The 19,511-nt window shown below is 38.9% G+C and overlaps 1 protein-coding gene across 1 annotated transcript in view; it reads left to right on the forward strand.

The window, feature by feature from the left end:
- The window catches only part of TIMMDC1 (translocase of inner mitochondrial membrane domain containing 1), a 154,674-nt gene that overhangs the window by 39,347 nt on the left and 95,816 nt on the right, over positions 1-19,511 (forward strand). Inside the window, exons 4-5 of the mRNA XM_053705117.1 lie at positions 1,574-1,662; positions 8,570-8,670. Of these exons, the coding sequence (XP_053561092.1) occupies positions 1,574-1,662; positions 8,570-8,670 (190 nt within the window). The remainder of the gene's footprint in view (positions 1-1,573; positions 1,663-8,569; positions 8,671-19,511) is intronic.

Here is a 19,511-nt window from a genome sequence, read left to right on the forward strand (position 1 = left end):
ATGGGTTGGGGTTGCTGTATACAGGTTGTATGTGCAGGTTATAGTGGGACTGGAGCATGGGTTGGGGTTGCGGTATACAAGCTGTATTTGCAGGTTATAGTGAGAGAGGAGCATGGTTTGGGGTTGCGGTATACAGGCTGTATGTGCAGGTTATAGTGGGAGAGGAGCATGGTTTGGGGTTGCGGTATACAGGTTGTATGTGCAGGTTATAGTGGGAGAGGAGCATGGGTTTGGGGTTGCGGTATACAAGCTGTATGTGCAGGTTATAGTGAGAGAGGAGCATGGTTTGGGGTTGCGGTATACAGGCTGTATGTGCAGGTTATAGTGGGAGAGGAGCATGGGTTGGGGTATACAAGATGTATGTGCAGGTTATAGTGGGAGAGGAGCATGAGTTGGGGTTGCGGTATACAAGCTGTATGTGCAGGTTATAGTGGGACAGGAGCATGGGTTGGGGTAGCGGTATACAAGCTGTATGTGCAGGTTATAGTGAGAGAGGAGCATGGGTTGGGGTATACAAGATGTATGTGCAGGTATGTGTGTACAAGCTGTATGGGCAGGTTATAGTGGGAGAGGAGCATGCGTTGGGGTTGCGGTATACAAGCTGTATGTGCAGGTTATAGTGAGAGAGGAGCATGGGTTGGGGTTGCGGTATACAAGCTGTATGTGCAGGTATGTGTGTACAAGCTGTATGGGCAGGTTATAGTGGGAGAGGAGCATGGGTTGGGGTTGCGGTATACAAGCTGTATGTGCAGGTTATAGTGGGAGAGGAGCATGGGTTGGGGTTGCGGTATACAAGCTGTATTTGCAGGTTATAGTGAGAGAGGAGCATGGGTTGGGGTTGCGGTATACAAGCTGTATTTGCAGGTTATAGTGGGAGAGGAGCATGGGTTGGGGTATACAAGATGTATGTGCAGGTTATAGTGGGAGAGGAGCATGAGTTGGGGTTGCGGTATACAAGCTGTATGTGCAGGTTATAGTGGGACAGGAGCATGGGTTGGGGTTGCGGTATACAAGCTGTATGTGCAGGTTATAGTGAGAGAGGAGCATGGGTTGGGGTATACAAGATGTATGTGCAGGTTATTGTGAGAGAGGAGCATGGGTTGGGTCATATACAAGCTGTATGTGCAGGTTATAGTGGGAGTGGTGCATGGGTTGGGTCATATACAAGCTGTATGTGCAGGTTATAGTGGGAGTGGTGCATTGGTTGGGTCATATAGAAGCTGTATGTGCAGGTTATAGTGGGAGAGGAACATGGGTTGGGTCATATACAAGCTGTATTTGCAGGTTATAGTGGGACAGGAGCATGGGTTGGGGTTGCGGTATACAAGCTGTATGTGCAGGTTATAGTGGGAGAGGAGCATTGTTTGGGGTTGCGGTATACAAGCTGTATGTGCAGGTTATAGTGGGAGAGGAGCATAGGTTGGGTCATATACAAGCTTTAGTTGCAGGTTATAGTGGGACATGAGCATGGGTTGGTGTTGCTGTATATAGGGGGCAGAAGGCATGTGCGGGGACAATTATTGTTTGGGCACAAGTATCTCCCTTGCTCTGACCTGTCTCTATTGTTTTTCAGCGCTCCGCTCACAACGCTGCACTTAGGGGGTTTATCCGTTATGGCTGGCGATGGAGCTGGAGAGTAGCCGCTTTTGTCACCATCTTTAAGTAAGTACCTGTAGCTTCCGTCCTCTTCCTTTCTATTTTATTTTGTATGCGTTTTGGGGTAGAAAATACAATGAAATGAGTAGAGTGAGACCCACTTTACTACTACTGATTCCTACTGATATGTATTTGATTTTGCAAGCCCCATAATACTTTTTCATTTAACAGTATTCTCAGATAAAGAAACAGGCTGGCACACCCAAATACTTCATCGATTTATTAAACACATGGGCAGCTGTAACAGAAGAACAATGTTTCTTTCATGTAATTAACAAGAGTCCATGAGCTAGTGACGTATGGGATATACATTCCTACCAGGAGGGGCAAAGTTTCCCAAACCTTAAAATGCCTATAAATACACCCCTCACCACACCCACAAATCAGTTTTACAAACTTTGCCTCCAACGGAGGTGGTGAAGTAAGTTTGTGCTAGATTCTACGTTGATATGCGCTCCGCAGCAAGTTGGAGCCCGGTTTTCCTCTCAGCGTGCAGTGAATGTCAGAGGGATGTGAGGAGAGTATTGCCTATTGAATGCAGTGATCTCCTTCTACGGGGTCTATTTCATAAGGTTCTCTGTTATCGGTCGTAGAGATTCATCTCTTACCTCCCTTTTCAGATCGACGATATACTCTTATATTTACCATTTCCTCTACTGATTCTCGTTTCAGTACTGGTTTGGCTTTCTACAAACATGTAGATGAGTGTCCTGGGGTAAGTATGTCTTATTTTCTGTGACACTCTAAGCTATGGTTGGGCAATTTATTTATAAAGTTCTAAATATATGTATTCAAACATTTATTTGCCTTGACTCAGAATGTTCAACTTTCCTTATTTCCAGACAGTCAGTTTCATATTTGGGATTATGCTTTAAATTATCATATTTTTTCTTACCTCAAAAATTTGACTTTTTTCCCTGTGGGCTGTTAGGCTCGCGGGGGCTGAAAATGCTTCATTTTATTGCGTCATTCTTGGCGCGGACTTTTTTGGCGCAAAAATTCTTTTCCGTTTCCGGCGTCATACGTGTCGCCGGAAGTTGCGTAATTTTTGACGTTATTTTGCGCCAAAAATGTCGGCGTTCCGGATGTGGCGTCATTTTTGGCGCCAAAAGCATTTAGGCGCCAAATAATGTGGGCGTCTTATTTGGCGCCAAGAAATATGGGCGTCGCTTTTGTCTCCACATTATTTCAGTCTCATTTTTCATTTGCTTCTGGTTGCTAGAAGCTTGATGTTTGGCATTTTTTTCCCATTCCTGAAACTGTCTTATAAGGAATTTGATCTATTTTGCTTTATATGTTGTTTTTTCTCTTACATATTGCAAGATGTCTCACGTTGCATCTGAGCCAGAAGATACTACAGGAAAACCACTGCCTGCTGGATCTACCAAAGCTAAGTGTATCTGCTGTAAACTTTTGGTAGCTATTCCTCCAGCTGTTGTTTGTAATAATTGTCATGACAAACTTGTTAAAGCAGATAATATTTCCTTTAGTGATGTACCATTGCCTGTTGCAGTTCCCTCAACATCTAAGGTGCAGAATGTTCCTGATAACATAAGAGATTTTGTTTCTGAATCCATAAAGAAGGCTTTGTCTGTTATTTCTCCTTCTAGTAAACGTAAAAAGTCTTTTAAATCTTCTCTCTCTACAGATGAATTTTTAAATGAACACCATCATTCTGATTCTTTGGACTCTTCTGGTTCAGAGGATTCTGTCTCAGAGATTGATGCTGATAAATCTTCATATTTATTTAAGATGGAATTTATTCGCTCTTTACTTAAAGAAGTACTAATTGCTTTAGAAATAGAGGATTCTAGTCCTCTTGATACTAATTCTATACGTTTGGATAAGGTTTTTAAAGCTCCTGCGGTTATTCCAGAAGTCTTTCCTGTTCCTAATGCTATTTCTGCAGTAATTGCTAAGGAATGGGATAAATTGGGTAATTCATTTACTCCTTCTAAACGTTTTAAGCAATTATATCCTGTTCCGCCTGACAGGTTAGAATTTTGGGACAAAATCCCTAAAGTTGATGGGGCTATTTCTACCCTTGCTAAACGTACTACCATTCCTACGTCAGATGGTACCTCGTTTAAGGATCCTTTAGATAGAAAAATTGAATCTTTTCTAAGAAAAGCTTATCTATGTTCAGGTAATCTTCTTAGACCTGCTATATCATTGGCTGATGTTGCTGCAGCTTCAACTTTTTGGTTGGAAACTCTAGCGCAACAAGTAACAAATCGTGATTCTCATGATATTATTATTCTTCTCCAGCATGCTAATAATTTCATCTGTGATGCCATTTTTGATATTATTAGAGTTGATGTTAGATTTATGTCTCTGGCTATCTTAGCCAGAAGAGCTTTATGGCTTAAGACTTGGAATGCTGATATGGCTTCTAAATCAACTCTACTTTCCATTTCTTTCCAGGGAAACAAATTATTTGGTTCTCAGTTGGATTCTATTATTTCAACTGTTACTGGTGGGAAAGGAACTTTTTTACCACAGGATAAAAAGTCTAAAGGTAAAAACAGGGCTAACAATCGTTTTCGTTCCTTTCGTTTCAACAAAGAACAAAAGCCTGATCCTTCGTCCTCAGGAGCAGTTTCAGTTTGGAAACCATCTCCAGTCTGGAATAAATCCAAGCCTGCTAGAAAGGCAAAGCCTGCTTCTAAGTTCACATGAAGGTACGGCCCTCATTCCAGTTCAGCTGGTAGGGGGCAGGTTACGTTTTTTTCAAAGAAATTTGGATCAATTCTGTTCACAATCTTTGGATTCAGAACATTGTTTCAGAAGGGTACAGAATTGGTTTCAAGATGAGACCTCCTGCAAAGAGATTTTTTCTTTCCCATGTCCCAGTAAATCCAGTGAAAGCTCAAGCATTTCTGAATTGTGTTTCAGATCTAGAGTTGGCTGGAGTAATTATGCCAGTTCCAGTTCCGGAACAGGGGATGGGGTTTTATTCAAATCTCTTCATTGTACCAAAGAAGGAGAATTCCTTCAGACCAGTTCTGGATCAAAAATTATTGAATCGTTCTGTAAGGATACCAACGTTCAAGATGGTAACTGTAAGGACTATATTGCCTTTTGTTCAGCAAGGGAATTATATGTCCACAATAGATTTACAGGATGCATATCTGCATATTCCGATTCATCCAGATCATTATCAGTTCCTGAGATTCTCTTTTCTAGACAAGCATTACCAATTTGTGGCTCTACCGTTTGGCCTTGCTACAGCTCCAAGAATTTTCACAAAGATTCTCGGTGCCCTTCTGTCTGTAATCAGAGAACAGGGTATTGTGGTATTTCCTTATTTGGACGATATCTTGGTACTTGCTCCGTCTTTACATTTAGCAGAGTCTCATACGAATCGACTTGTGTTGTTTCTTCAAGATCATGGTTGGAGGATCAATTTACCAAAAAGTTCTTTGATTCCTCAAACAAGGGTAACCTTTCTGGGTTTCCAGATAGATTCAGTGTCCATGACTTTGTCTTTAACAGACAAGAGACGTCTAAAATTGATTACAGCCTGTCGAAACCTTCAGTCTCAATCATTCCCTTCGGTAGCCTTATGCATGGAAATTCTAGGTCTTATGACTGCTGCATCGGACGCGATCCCCTTTGCTCGTTTTCACATGCGACCTCTTCAGCTCTGTATGCTGAACCAATGGTGCAGGGATTACACGAAGATATATCAATTATTATCTTTAAAACCGATTGTTCGGCACTCTCTAACGTGGTGGACAGATCACCATCGTTTAATTCAGGGGGCTTCTTTTGTTCTTCCGACCTGGACTGTAATTTCAACAGATGCAAGTCTCACAGGTTGGGGAGCTGTGTGGGGATCTCTGACGGCACAAGGAGTTTGGGAATCTCAGGAGGTGAGATTACCGATCAATATCTTGGAACTCCGTGCAGTTTTCAGAGCTCTTCAGTTTTGGCCTCTTCTGAAGAGAGAATCGTTCATTTGTTTTCAGACAGACAATGTCACAACTGTGGCATACATCAATCATCAAGGAGGGACTCACAGTCCTCTGGCTATGAAAGAAGTATCTCGATTTTTGGTTTGGGCGGAATCCAGCTCCTGTCTAATCTCTGCGGTTCATATCCCAGGTGTAGACAATTGGGAAGCGGATTATCTCAGTCGCCAAACGTTGCATCCGGGCGAATGGTCTCTTCACCCAGAGGTATTTCTTCAGATTGTTCAATTGTGGGGGCTCCCAGAGATAGATCTGATGGCCTCTCATCTAAACAAGAAACTTCCCAGGTATCTGTCCAGATCCCGGGATCCTCAGGCGGAGGCAGTGGATGCATTATCACTTCCTTGGAAGTATCATCCTGCCTATATCTTTCCGCCTCTAGTTCTTCTTCCAAGAGTAATCTCCAAGATTCTGAGGGAATGCTCGTTTGTTCTGCTAATAGCTCCGGCATGGCCTCACAGGTTTTGGTATGCGGATCTTGTCCGGATGGCATCTTGCCAGCCATGGACTCTTCCGTTAAGACCAGACCTTCTGTCACAAGGTCCTTTTTTCCATCCGGATCTGAAATCCTTAAATTTTAAGGTATGGAGATTGAACGCTTGATTCTTGGTCATAGAGGTTTCTCTGACTCCGTGATTAATACTATGTTACAGGCTCGTAAATCTGTATCTCGAGAGATATATTATAGAGTCTGGAAGACTTATATTTCTTGGTGTCTTTCTCATCATTTTTCTTGGCATTCTTTTAGAATACCGAGAATTTTACAGTTTCTTCAGGATGGTTTAGATAAGGGTTTGTCCGCAAGTTCTTTGAAAGGACAAATCCGCTCTTTCTGTTCTTTTTCACAGAAAGATTGCTATTCTTCCTGATATTCATTGTTTTGTACAAGCTTTGGTTCGTATAAAACCTGTCATTAAGTCAATTTCTCCTCCTTGGAGTTTGAATTTGGTTCTGGGAGCTCTTCAAGCTCCTCCGTTTGAACCTATGCATTCATTGGACATTAAATTACTTTCTTGGAAAGTTTTGTTCCTTTTGGCCATCTCTTCTGCTAGAAGAGTTTCTGAATTATCTGCTCTTTCGTGTGAGTCTCCTTTTCTGATTTTTCATCAGGATAAGGCGGTGTTGCGAACTTCTTTTGAATTTTTACCTAAAGTTGTGAATTCCAACAACATTAGTAGAGAAATTGTGGTTCCTTCATTATGTCCTAATCCTAAGAATTCTAAGGAGAAATCATTGCATTCTTTGGATGTTGTTAGAGCTTTGAAATATTATGTTGAAGCTACGAAATCTTTCCGTAAGACTTCTAGTCTATTTGTTATCTTTTCCGGTTCTAGGAAAGGCCAGAAAGCTTCTGCCATTTCTTTGGCATCTTGGTTGAAATCTTTAATTCATCTTGCCTATGTTGAGTCGGGTAAAACTCCGCCTCAAAGAATTACAGCTCATTCTACTAGGTCAGTTTCTACTTCCTGGGCGTTTAGGAATGAAGCTTCGGTTGACCAGATCTGCAAAGCAGCAACTTGGTCCTCTTTGCATACTTTTACTAAATTCTACCATTTTGATGTATTTTCTTCTTCTGAAGCAGTTTTTGGTAGAAAAACTGCTTCAGGCAGCGGTTTCAGTTTGAATCTTCTGCTTATGTTTTTTGTTAAACTTTATTTTGGGTGTGGATTATTTTCAGCAGGAATTGGCTGTCTTTATTTTATCCCTCCCTCTCTAGTGACTCTTGTGTGGAAAGATCCACATCTTGGGTAGTCATTATCCCATACGTCACTAGCTCATGGACTCTTGTTAATTACATGAAAGAAAACATAATTTATGTAAGAACTTACCTGATAAATTCATTTCTTTCATATTAACAAGAGTCCATGAGGCCCACCCTTTTTTGTGGTGGTTATGATTTTTTTGTATAAAGCACAATTATTCCAATTCCTTATTTTATATGCTTCGCACTTTTTTCTTATCACCCCACTTCTTGGCTATTCGTTAAACTGATTTGTGGGTGTGGTGAGGGGTGTATTTATAGGCATTTTAAGGTTTGGGAAACTTTGCCCCTCCTGGTAGGAATGTATATCCCATACGTCACTAGCTCATGGACTCTTGTTAATATGAAAGAAATGAATTTATCAGGTAAGTTCTTACATAAATTATGTTTTTAGGGCTCCCGCCCCTTCCTCAGGCTCAACAATTATGACGATACACACCCATAGTAAAATATCATATAGTCCGACCTATATCATAAACAAAGATACTGAAACACACACCAAAAATATTGAATATTAAATTGCCATACACTAATGGAAGATAGATTACAAAAAACATGCCAATTCTATTCTCAATTGAGGCCCTTTTGATACAAAGTACTCGGCTTATGTATCCACATGGGCTCTTTTTTTTAATATTTTATGTATATCAAACCCAGAGAACCCTTAGGGACAAAGTCTAATACCATGAACCTTGGTTGATTTGTTTGATGCCCCTCCTCATGAAAAGTGGAAGGTACTGGGAAATGTGCCAATTTAGATTTATGCTCTTTTACTGTTTGTGGGAAGTTCCCCCAACATATAACCAGCCACGTGAGCGCATAGACAACAAAAGTAGACAAATGTGAAATAGTTAATGTCTTCCCTGAGTTTGGATGGCAATTGTATCGTCCCTGATAATGCTATTACAATGAGAGCATTTAAGGCAAGGAAGTGTACCATTTTGGTTAAGTTTAAGAACAGATTGTTTATAATATATGTGTAATTGCTCGGCCGTAACTGTTTACCACTAGAGTTATCCTTACTGAATGCTGCTTAGGGCAGATTCTGAAACTCTTCAGTATTAAGCATTAAATTCCTAAGCATAAACTATTTTTTACAAAGGATTTAATGTGAGCTATGGTTAGAAACAAAGGCCAATTTACATGTTCCAACCTGATTTTTCTACACTGGTACCAGGTCAATAGTGGCCAGTTCTTCCCTAGAATACCCTCTTCTCAACAAATCACTCATTTCTCTTCACCCAAGTGAAGGATCAGATACTGTCCTCATAACTCTCAGTATTGAGATTTCTGTACAAATACCTTGGGGGGGGGGTAACTTTGTTGTAACATGAGATTTCTGTACAAATACCTTGGGGGGGGGGGTAACTTTGTTGTAACATGAGTTTTCCTATCTGTGGGCTCCTCAGATAACCCCTTGGTGCATAAAAAGCCACACCTTAGATCACAATCATGTCCCAACACTTATATTTAAATAGGATTTTATTTCAAATTAAAATGCTTTTCTATCTATATAAACCTTGTTTAAAGGACCAGTCAACACAGGAGATTTGTATGATCAACAAATGCAAGATAACAAGACAATGCAATAGCACTTAGTCTGAACTTAAAATGAGTAGTAGATTTTTTTTCTGACAATTTTAAGTGATGTCTTTTTCCACTCCCCCTGTACCATGTGACAGCCATCAGCCAATCACAAATGCATACACGTACCATGTGACAGCCATCAGCCATTAACAAATGCATACACGTACCATGTGACAGCCATCAGCCATTAACAAATGCATACACGTACCATGTGACAGCCATTCACAAATGCATACACGCTTATTCTTGCACATGCTCAGTAGGAGCTGGTGACTCAAAAAGTTTCAATATAAAAATAATGTGCACATTTTGTTAATGGAAGTAAATTGGAAATTTGTTTAAAATGGCTGCTCTATCTGAATGAGAGTTTAATTTTGATTGAGTGTCCCTTTTAGACACATTCTAATGTAAAGGTTATTCATCCTGAAATATAGATTAGCTTTTAGTTTGTATAGCAAGATGCTGTGTTACAGTACCAACAGTGTACCAAGGGTTAATACCAGGGAACAACGTCCTGCATAGGGAATCAGCAATTCACAAACCAGCCAGTTTTCAGGTTTAAACAGAATGACTACCTTATTTGAAGGCAGCACACAGATTTATACACCCTGGCTTCAGGTTACAAAGGGCATTGGTTTAACAGTAAAGCAAACATATGAACAATGCATCAAACCTCTAACAATTGTCTATTCACAGGTAAAACAGATTAACATATTAAGTACTCAGACAATCTGATGTCGGGCAGTCTAGTTAACATAATCACACAAGGACACAATCAGTTTACCCAGACAGACTCCTGAGACACAATCAGATCTTAAACATACATAGAATACATCTTATTACAGAATATAGGAACAGTTCTTATTAGCTATAAAGTCTTTTATGCCCACTTGGCTTATAGAGTCACAATTGCTCCCACAAGGGGCACTCACACCCTGTACCCATCCTGTATTTATGGATACAGGGTGACATAGACATAAGACAGAGTTATGAAAGTACATGGGGTGTCCAGCATATAAAATTCCATATTTCCATGCAGTCTCTGGGTATCCTTAAGCCCATGTACCTCCAGCCCAAAGAATGTTCTATAACAGGCCCTCCAATGTACAGTGGCGAGATTGGTTTTGTCACATCTCTCCCCTTTTCCAAACAGACTAACAGGGTATCTGACCTCCTGCCGGTCAGTGCCCTGGTTAGTCCAGCAACCCACCCATAAAACACAATTAGTAGTACAGCCCACCCACAATAAATGGTTACTACACCTGAGTACGGGGAAAACTTGTCCATGTCCAGGTGCCTCACCACAGCTGTGTGGGGGACTGGTACGCTGAATTGGTGGGTTGCGAGGTGGGCAGAGACCAGCTGTACTCTGCCCCGGTGCCAGCACTACCATGGAAGTAGCCTGGTGGGAGCCTGGTTGCTGGAGGGGAAGACCGACTGTCTCCCCTTCGGATACATAGCTGTGCTGCTGGAGGGGGAGACCAATCGTCTCCCCTTTGGCTAAACAGCCGTGTTGCTGGGGGACAGGACCATCAAACTCCTCTCCCTCTGGTTGTCATGCTCGGCTGTCCAGGGTATATACTGTGCCATATACCACCAGAGCGCCTGGTAGGCATGTCAGTTTGCTGGGACAATCCATCTGTATTCCCGTTATGAGAGAGAATTCCTGTCCATACAAACAAGGGTTCAAATTCCTCAGTGCCCAGACCAGGGCCAAACAGTCCTTCAAAATCCCATCAGCTTCTTTACGAGTTTTCTGTACCTGCTCTTTATAGGTATCCACAATCCCTTCATACTGACATAGGGTGCCCTTGAGTTGCTGCACCTCACTATGAGCCAGCGTCAGCTTCTCCTCCAGTGTCGCTAAGTTTGTCTTTAATGTTTCATGTTCCACTCTCAAGCTGGTGTTTTCTGCAGTCTGTCGGTGCAGCTTGTCTAGCAGAGATTCCTGTTCTAAACGTGCTTTTTCCTCTGCGCTCCTCTTCTCCTTCATCAGCGCATTGTAACGGGACTTCCACGTATCAATAGCGGATAGAGATTTACTGAGCTCAGCGTCCTGGGGCTTAGCAGCAGGTGGGTCAGTCTCTGCTGCACGGATCTGGGCACGGGTAGTCACAGAGTTAACATCAGCGGGACCCATAGGAGCGTAGGCAGAAACAAGGGGGGCCAAGTCATTTCCAAGAAGAACATCAGCGGGTAAGTCCTTCTTGACCCCCACATTCACAGGTCTAGCGCCCACTCCCCAATCCAAATGTACCCTGGCAACAGGTAGGCGGAACACATCGCCCCCTGCTACCCTCACAGCCACAGTGTCTCCAGTGTACTGTTTCTCAGACACCAAGTTCTTTTGAAGCAAGGTCATGGTAGCACCAGTATCCCGTAGACCACTGACCTTCTTCCCATTCACTTTAACCAGTTGCCGGTTATTCCGGTGGGCAGCTTGCACAAGGTCTGCCTCATGTAGGATGCTCCAGCATTCTTGCGCCTCTACGTAGCGGGCCGCAGGCTGAGGATTACGTTGGATTCCGCTGGCGGGTCTTCTCCAGGACTGCGCTTGGTTCGCTGCGTTTAGGGGACACTCTGGTCTTTTGTGCCCTAGTTGCTTACATCTAAAGCACCGAATAGGTTGTGAGTAGCACCGCAGGGCTCTCTGAGGGTAGTTCGTGGCCGGAGGCCGTGTGGTATAGTGGTGCACCGGGGTTTGGTAACTGGCAGCTGCTGGGGTGACTGGGGGTTTGTACTCCACTCTAGCAGGGGGCTTAGTGGTAGCAGTGTCCAGTTTGCGGGCATCCGTATACTCATCTGCCAAGCGAGCCGATTCCTGCAGGGTGGAGGGTTTACGGTCCCGAACCCACTCTCGAACTCCTGCGGGTAATTTGTCGAAGCAATGTTCCAACAGGAATAGCTGCAGCACCTCTTCCCCAGATATGGCTTGGCACCCCGCTATCCAGTGAGCTGCTGTGCGGTGCACCTTACATGCCCACTCAAGGTAGGAATCTCCAGCTAATTTAACAGTGTCTCTGAACCGTCTCCGGTATGCCTCCGGTGTAACCGCATACCTGGAGAGCAGAGCCTCTTTTACAGTATTATAATCCCTGACTTCCTCATCTGGAATGGCCCGAAAAGCCTCTCTGGCCCGGCCGGATAATTTTCCAGATAATATCGTGACCCAGTCCTCTGCGGGTACCTTGTGTAGTGCACATTGCCTCTCAAAATCCGCAAGGTACCCATCAATCTCTCCTTCTGTTTCCAGGAAGTTTTTTAAAAGCTGCAAAATTTACTTTTCTCTTTTCCATCTTAGTCAGTATTGTAATAATCCCCCTCTTCCTGAGGTTACTGGCTTGTGTAGTTGCTCTTCTGGGCGATAAGGTTCATTCCGTCGCTGCCACCAATGTTACGGTACCAACAGTGTACCAAGGGTTAATACCAGGGAACAACGTCCTGCATAGGGAATCAGCAATTCACAACCCAGCCAGTTTTCAGGTTTAAACAGAATGACTACTTTATTTGAAGGCAGCACACAGATTTATACACCCTGGGTTCAGGTTACAAAGGGCATTGGTTTAACAGTAAAGCAAACATATGAACAATGCATCAAACCTCTAACAATTGTCTATTCACAGGTAAAACAGATTAACATATTAAGTACTCAGACAATCTGATGTTGGGCAGTCTAGTTAACATAATCACACAAGGACACAATCAGTTTACCCAGACAGACTCCTGAGACACAATCAGATCTTAAACATACATAGAATACATCTTATTACTGAATATAGGAACAGTTCTTATTAGCTATAAAGTCTTTTATGCCCACTTGGCTTATAGAGTCACAATTGCTCCCACAAGGGGCACTCACATCCTGTACCCATCCTGTATTTATGGATACAGGGTGACATAGACATAAGACAGAGTTATGAAAGTACATGGGGTGTCCAGCATATAAAATTCCATATTTCCATGCAGTCTCTGGGTATCCTTAAGCCCATGTACTTCCAGCCCAAAGAATGTTCCATAACGGGCCCTCCAATGTACAGTGGCGAGATTGGTTTTGTCACATGCTGTATATTCAGGGCTGTAATTATATAGCGAGATGCTGTATAGTCGTGTGTAATGTGTAATTATATAGTGAGATGCTGTATAGTCATGTGTGTAATGTGTAATTATATAGTGAGATGCTGTATAGTCATGTGTGTAATTATATAGTGAGATGCTGTATAGTCATGTGTGTAATTATATACTGAGATGTTGTATAGTCATGTGTGTAATGTGTAATTATATAGTGAGATGCTGTATAGTCATGTGTGTAATTATATAGTGAGATGCTGTATAGTCATGTGTGTAATTATATAGTGAGATGCTATATAGTCATGTGTGTAATATGTAATTATATAGGGAGATGCTGTATAGTCATCTGTGTAATTATATAGTGAGATGCTGTATAGTCATGTGTGTAATTATATAGTGAGATGCTATATAGTCATGTGTGTAATATGTAATTATATAGTGAGATGCTGTATAGTCATGTGTGTAATTATATAGTGAGATGCTGTATAGTCATGTGTGTAATGTGTAATTATATAGTGAGATGCTGTATAGTCATGTGTGTAATTATATAGTGAGATGCTGTATAGTCATGTGTGTAATTATATAGTGAGATGCTGTATAGTCATGTGTGTAATGTGTAATTATATAGTGAGATGCTGTATAGTCATGTGTGTAATGTGTAATTATATAGTGAGATGCTGTATAGTCATGTGTGTAATGTGTAATTATATAGTGAGATGCTGTATAGTCATGTGTGTAATTATATAGTGAGATGCTGTATAGTCATGTGTGTAATTATATAGTGAGATGCTGTATAGTCATTTGTGTAATTATATAGTGAGATGCTGTATAGTCATGTGTGTAATGTGTAATTATATAGTGAGATGCTGTATAGTCATGTGTGTAATTATATAGTGAGATGCTGTATAGTCATGTGTGTAATATGTAATTATATAGTGAGATGCTGTATAGTCATGTGTGTAATTATATAGTGAGATGCTGTATAGTCATGTGTGTAATGTGTAATTATATAGTGAGATGCTGTATAGTCATGTGTGTAATGTGTAATTATATAGTGAGATGCTGTATAGTCATGTGTGTAATTATATAGCGAGATGCTGTATTGTCATTTGTGTAATTATATAGTGAGATGCTGTATAGTCATGTGTGTAATGTGTAATTATATAGTGAGATGCTGTATAGTCATGTGTGTAATTATATAGTGAGATGCTGTATAGTCATGTGTGTAATTTTATAGTGAGATGCTGTATAGTCATTGGTGTAATGTGTAATTACTATAGTGAGATGCTGTTAGAGTCATGTGTGTAATGTGTAATTATATAGTGAGATGCTTGTAGTAGTCATTTGTGTAATTATATAGTGAGATGCTGTATAGTCCCATGTGAGTAATGTGTAATTATATAGTGGAGATGCTTGTATAGTCATGTGTGTAATGTGTAATTATATAGTGAGATGCTGTATAGTCATGTGTGTAATTATATAGTGAGATGCTGTATAGTCATGTGTGTAATTATAGTGAGTTGCTGTATAGTCATTTGTGTAATTATATAGTGAGATGCTGTATAGTCATGTGTGTAATGTGTAATTATATAGTGAGATGCTGTATAGTCATGTGTGTAATTATATAGTGAGATGCTGTATAGTCATTTGTGTAATTATATAGTGAGATGCTGTATAGTCATTTGTGTAATTATATAGTGAGATGCTGTATAGTCATGTGTGTAATGTGTAATTATATAGTGAGATGCTGTATAGTCATTTGTGTAATTATATAGTGAGATGCTGTATAGTCATGTGTGTAATGTGTAATTATATAGTGAGATGTTGTATAGTCATGTGTGTAATTATATAGTGAGATGTTGTATAGTCATGTGTGTAATTATATACTGAGATGCTGTATAGTCATGTGTGTAATTATATAGTGAGATGTTGTATAGTCATGTGTGTAATTATATAGTGAGATGCTGTATAGTCATGTGTGTAATTATATAGTGAGATGCTGTATAGTCATGTATGTAATTATATAGTGAGATTGCTGTATAGTCATGTGTGTAATGTGTAATTATATAGTGAGATGCTGTATAGTCATGTGTGTAATGTGTAATTATATAGTGAGATGCTGTATAGTCATGTGTGTAATGTGTAATTATATAGTGAGATGCTGTATAGTCATGTGTGTAATTATATAGTGAGATGCTGTATAGTCATGTGTGTAATTATATAGTGAGATGCTGTATAGTCATTTGTGTAATTATATAGTGAGATGCTGTATAGTCATTTGTGTAATTATATAGTGAGATGCTGTATAGTCATGTGTGTAATGTGTAATTATATAGTGAGATGCTGTATAGTCATTTGTGTAATTATATAGTGAGATGCTGTATAGTCATGTGTGTAATGTGTAATTATATAGTGAGATGTTGTATAGTCATGTGTGTAATTATATAGTGAGATGTTGTATAGTCATGTGTGTAATTATATACTGAGATGCTGTATAGTCATGTGTGTAATTATATAGTGAGATGTTGTATAGTCATGTGTGTAATTATATAGTGAGATGCTGTATAGTCATGTGTGTAATTATATAGTGAGATGCTGTATAGTCATGTATGTAATTATATAGTGAGATGCTGTATAGTCATGTGTGTAATGTGTAATTATATAGTGAGATGCTGTATAGTCATGTGTGTAATGTGTAATTATATAGTGAGATGCTGTATAGTCATGAGTGTAAGTGTAATTATATAGCGAGATGCTGTATAGTCAGTGTGTGTAATGTGTAATTATATAGGTGAGATGCTGTATAGTCATGTGTGTAATTATATAGTGAGAAAGCTGTATAGTCATGTGTGTAATGTGTAATTATATAGCGAGATGCTGTATAGTCATGTGTGTAATTATATAGTGAGATACTGTATAGTCATGTGTGTAATGTGTAATTATATAGCGAGATGCTGTATAGTCAGTGTGTGTAATGTGTAATTATATAGTGAGATGCTGTATAGTCATGTGTGTAATTATATAGTGAGATGCTGTATAGTCAGTGTGTGTAATGTGTAATTATATAGCGAGATGCTGTATAGTCATGTGTGTAATTATATAGTGAGATACTGTATAGTCAGTGTGTGTAATGTGTAATTATATAGTGAGATGTTGTATAGTCATGTGTGTAATTATATAGTGAGATACTGTATAGTCATGTGTGTAATTATATAGTGAGATGCTGTATAGTCATGTGTGTAATTATATAGTGAGATGCTGTATAGTCATGTGTGTAATTATATAGTGAGATGCTGTATAGTCATGTGTGTAATTATATAGTGAGATGCTGTATAGTCATGTGTGTAATGTGTAATTATATAGTGAGATGTTGTATAGTCATGTGTGTAATTATATAGTGAGATGCTGTATAGTCATGTGTGTAATTATATAGTGAGATGCTGTATAGTCATGTGTGTAATTATATAGTGAGATGCTGTATAGTCATGTGTGTAATTATATAGTGAGATGCTGTATAGTCGTGTGTGTAATGTGTAATTATATAGTGAGATGCTGTATAGTCATGTGTGTAATGTGTAATTATATAGTGATATGCTCTATAGTCATGTGTGTAATGTGTAATTATATAGTGAGAGTGCTGTATAGTCATGTGTGTATTATATATGTGAGATGGCTGTATGAGTCGTGTGTGTAATGTGTAATTATATAGTGAGATGCTGTGATAGTCCATGTGTGTAATTATATAAGTGAGATGCTGGTATAGTCATGTGTGTAATTTATATAGTGAGGTATGCTGTATAGTCATGTGTGTAATTATATAGTGAGATGTTGTATAGGGTCATGTGTGTAATGTGTAATTGATATAGTGAGAATGCTGTATAGTCCATGTGTGTAATGTGTAATGTAATATAGTGAGATGCTGTATAGTCATGTGGTGTAATTATATAGTGAGATGCTGTATAGTCATGTGTGTAATTATAGTAGGTGAGATGCTGTATAGGTCATGTGTGTAATTATATAGTGAGGATGCTGTATAGTCATGTGTGTAAGTTATATACTGAGATGTTGTATAGTCATGTGTGTAATTGTGTAATTATATAGTGAGATGCTGTATAGTCATGTGTGTAATTATATAGTGAGATGCTGTATAGTCATGTGTGTAATGTGTAATTATATAGTGAGATGCTGTATAGTCATGTGTGTAATGTGTAATTATATAGTGAGATGCTGTATAGTCATGTGTGTAATGTGTAATTATATAGTGAGATGCTGTATAGTCATGTGTGTAATGTGTAATTATATAGTGAGATGCTGTATAGTCATGCGTGTAATTATATACTGAGATGCTGTATAGTCATGTGTGTAATGTGTAATTATATAGTGAGATGCTGTATAGTCATGTGTGTAATGTGTAATTATATAGTGAGATGCTGTATAGTCATGTGTGTAATTATATAGTGAGATGCTGTATAGTCATGTGTGTAATGTGTAATTATATAGTGAGATGCTGTATAGTCATGTGTGTAATGTGTAATTATATAGTGAGATGCTGTATAGTCATGTGTGTAATGTGTAATTATATAGTGAGATGCTGTATAGTCATGTGTGTAATGTGTAATTATATAGTGAGATGCTGTATAGTCATGTGTGTAATGTGTAATTATATAGTGAGATGCTGTATAGTCATGTGTGTAATGTGTAATTATATAGTGAGATGCTGTATAGTCATGCGTGTAATTATATACTGAGATGTTGTATAGTCATGTGTGTAATGTGTAATTATATAGTGAGATGCTGTATAGTCATGTGTGTAATGTGTAATTATATAGTGAGATGCTGTATAGTCATGTGTGTAATGTGTAATTATATAGTGAGATGCTGTATAGTCATGTGTGTAATGTGTAATTATATAGTGAGATGCTGTATAGTCATGTGTGTAATGTGTAATTATATAGTGAGATGCTGTATAGTCATGTGTGTAATGTGTAATTATATAGTGAGATGCTGTATAGTCATGTGTGTAATGTGTAATTATATAGTGAGATGCTGTATAGTCATGCGTGTAATTATATACTGAGATACTGTATAGTCATGTGTGTAATGTGTAATTATATAGTGAGATGCTGTATAGTCATGTGTTAATGTGTAATTAGTATAGTGAGGATGCTGTATAGGTCTTTGGTTGTGTAATTATATAGTGAGATGCTGTATAGTCATGTGTGTAATTATATAGTGAGATGCTGTATAGTCATGTGTGTAATGTGTAATTATAGGTGAGATGTTGTATAGTCATATGTGTAAAGGTATATAGTGAGATGCTGTATGAGGTCATGTGGTGTAATTTATATAGTGAGATGCTGTAAGTCATGTGTTAATTATATAGTGAGATGCTGTATAGTCATGTGTGTAATTATATAGTGAAGTGCTGTATAGTCATGTGTGTAATTATATAGTGAGATGCAGTATAGTCCATGTGTGTAATGTGTAATTATAAGAGTGAGATGCTGTATAGTCATGTGTGTAATGTGTAATTGAGATAGGTGAGATACTGTATAGTCATGTGTGGTAATTATATAGTGAGATGCTGTATAGTCATTGTAATGGTAATTATATAGTGAGATGCTGTATAGTCATGTGTGTAATTATATAGCGAGAATGCTGTATAGTCCATGTGTGTATTGTGGAAATTATATAGTGAGATGCTGTATAGAGTCATGTGGTGTAATGTGTATTATAGGTGAGATGTTGTATAGTCATGTGTGTAATGTGTAATTATATAGTGAGATGTTGTATAGTCATGTGTGTAATGTGTAATTATGTAGTGAGATGCTGTATAGTCATGTGTGTAATGTGTAATTATATAGTGAGATGCTGTATAGTCATGTGTGTAATGTGTAATTATATAGTGAGATGCTGTATAGTCATGTGTGTAATGTGTAATTATATAGTGAGATGCTGTATAGTCATGTGTGTAATTATATAGTGAGATGCTGTATAGTGATGTGTGTAATTATATAGTGAGATGCTGTATAGTCATGTGTGTAATTATATAGTGAGATGCTGTATAGTCATGTGTGTAATTATATAGTGAGATGCTGTATAGTCATGTGTGTAATTATATAGTGAGATGCTGTATAGTCATGTGTGTAATTATATAGTGAGATGCTGTATAGTCATGTGTGTAATGTGTAATTATATAGCGAGATGCTGTATAGTCATGTGTGTAATTATATAGTGAGATGCTGTATAGTCATGTGTGTAATTATATAGTGAGATGCTGTATAGACATGTGTGTAATTATATAGTGAGATGCTGTATAGTCATGTGTGTAATTATATAGTGAGATGCTGTATAGTCATGTGTGTAATTATATAGTGAGATGTTGTATAGTCATGTGTGTAATTATATAGTGAGATGCTGTATAGTCATGTGTGTAATTATATAGTGAGATGTTGTATAGTCAT

The sequence above is a fragment of the Bombina bombina genome, chromosome 3, assembly GCF_027579735.1.
Source record: "Bombina bombina isolate aBomBom1 chromosome 3, aBomBom1.pri, whole genome shotgun sequence".
Lineage (NCBI taxonomy): Eukaryota > Metazoa > Chordata > Amphibia > Anura > Bombinatoridae > Bombina > Bombina bombina.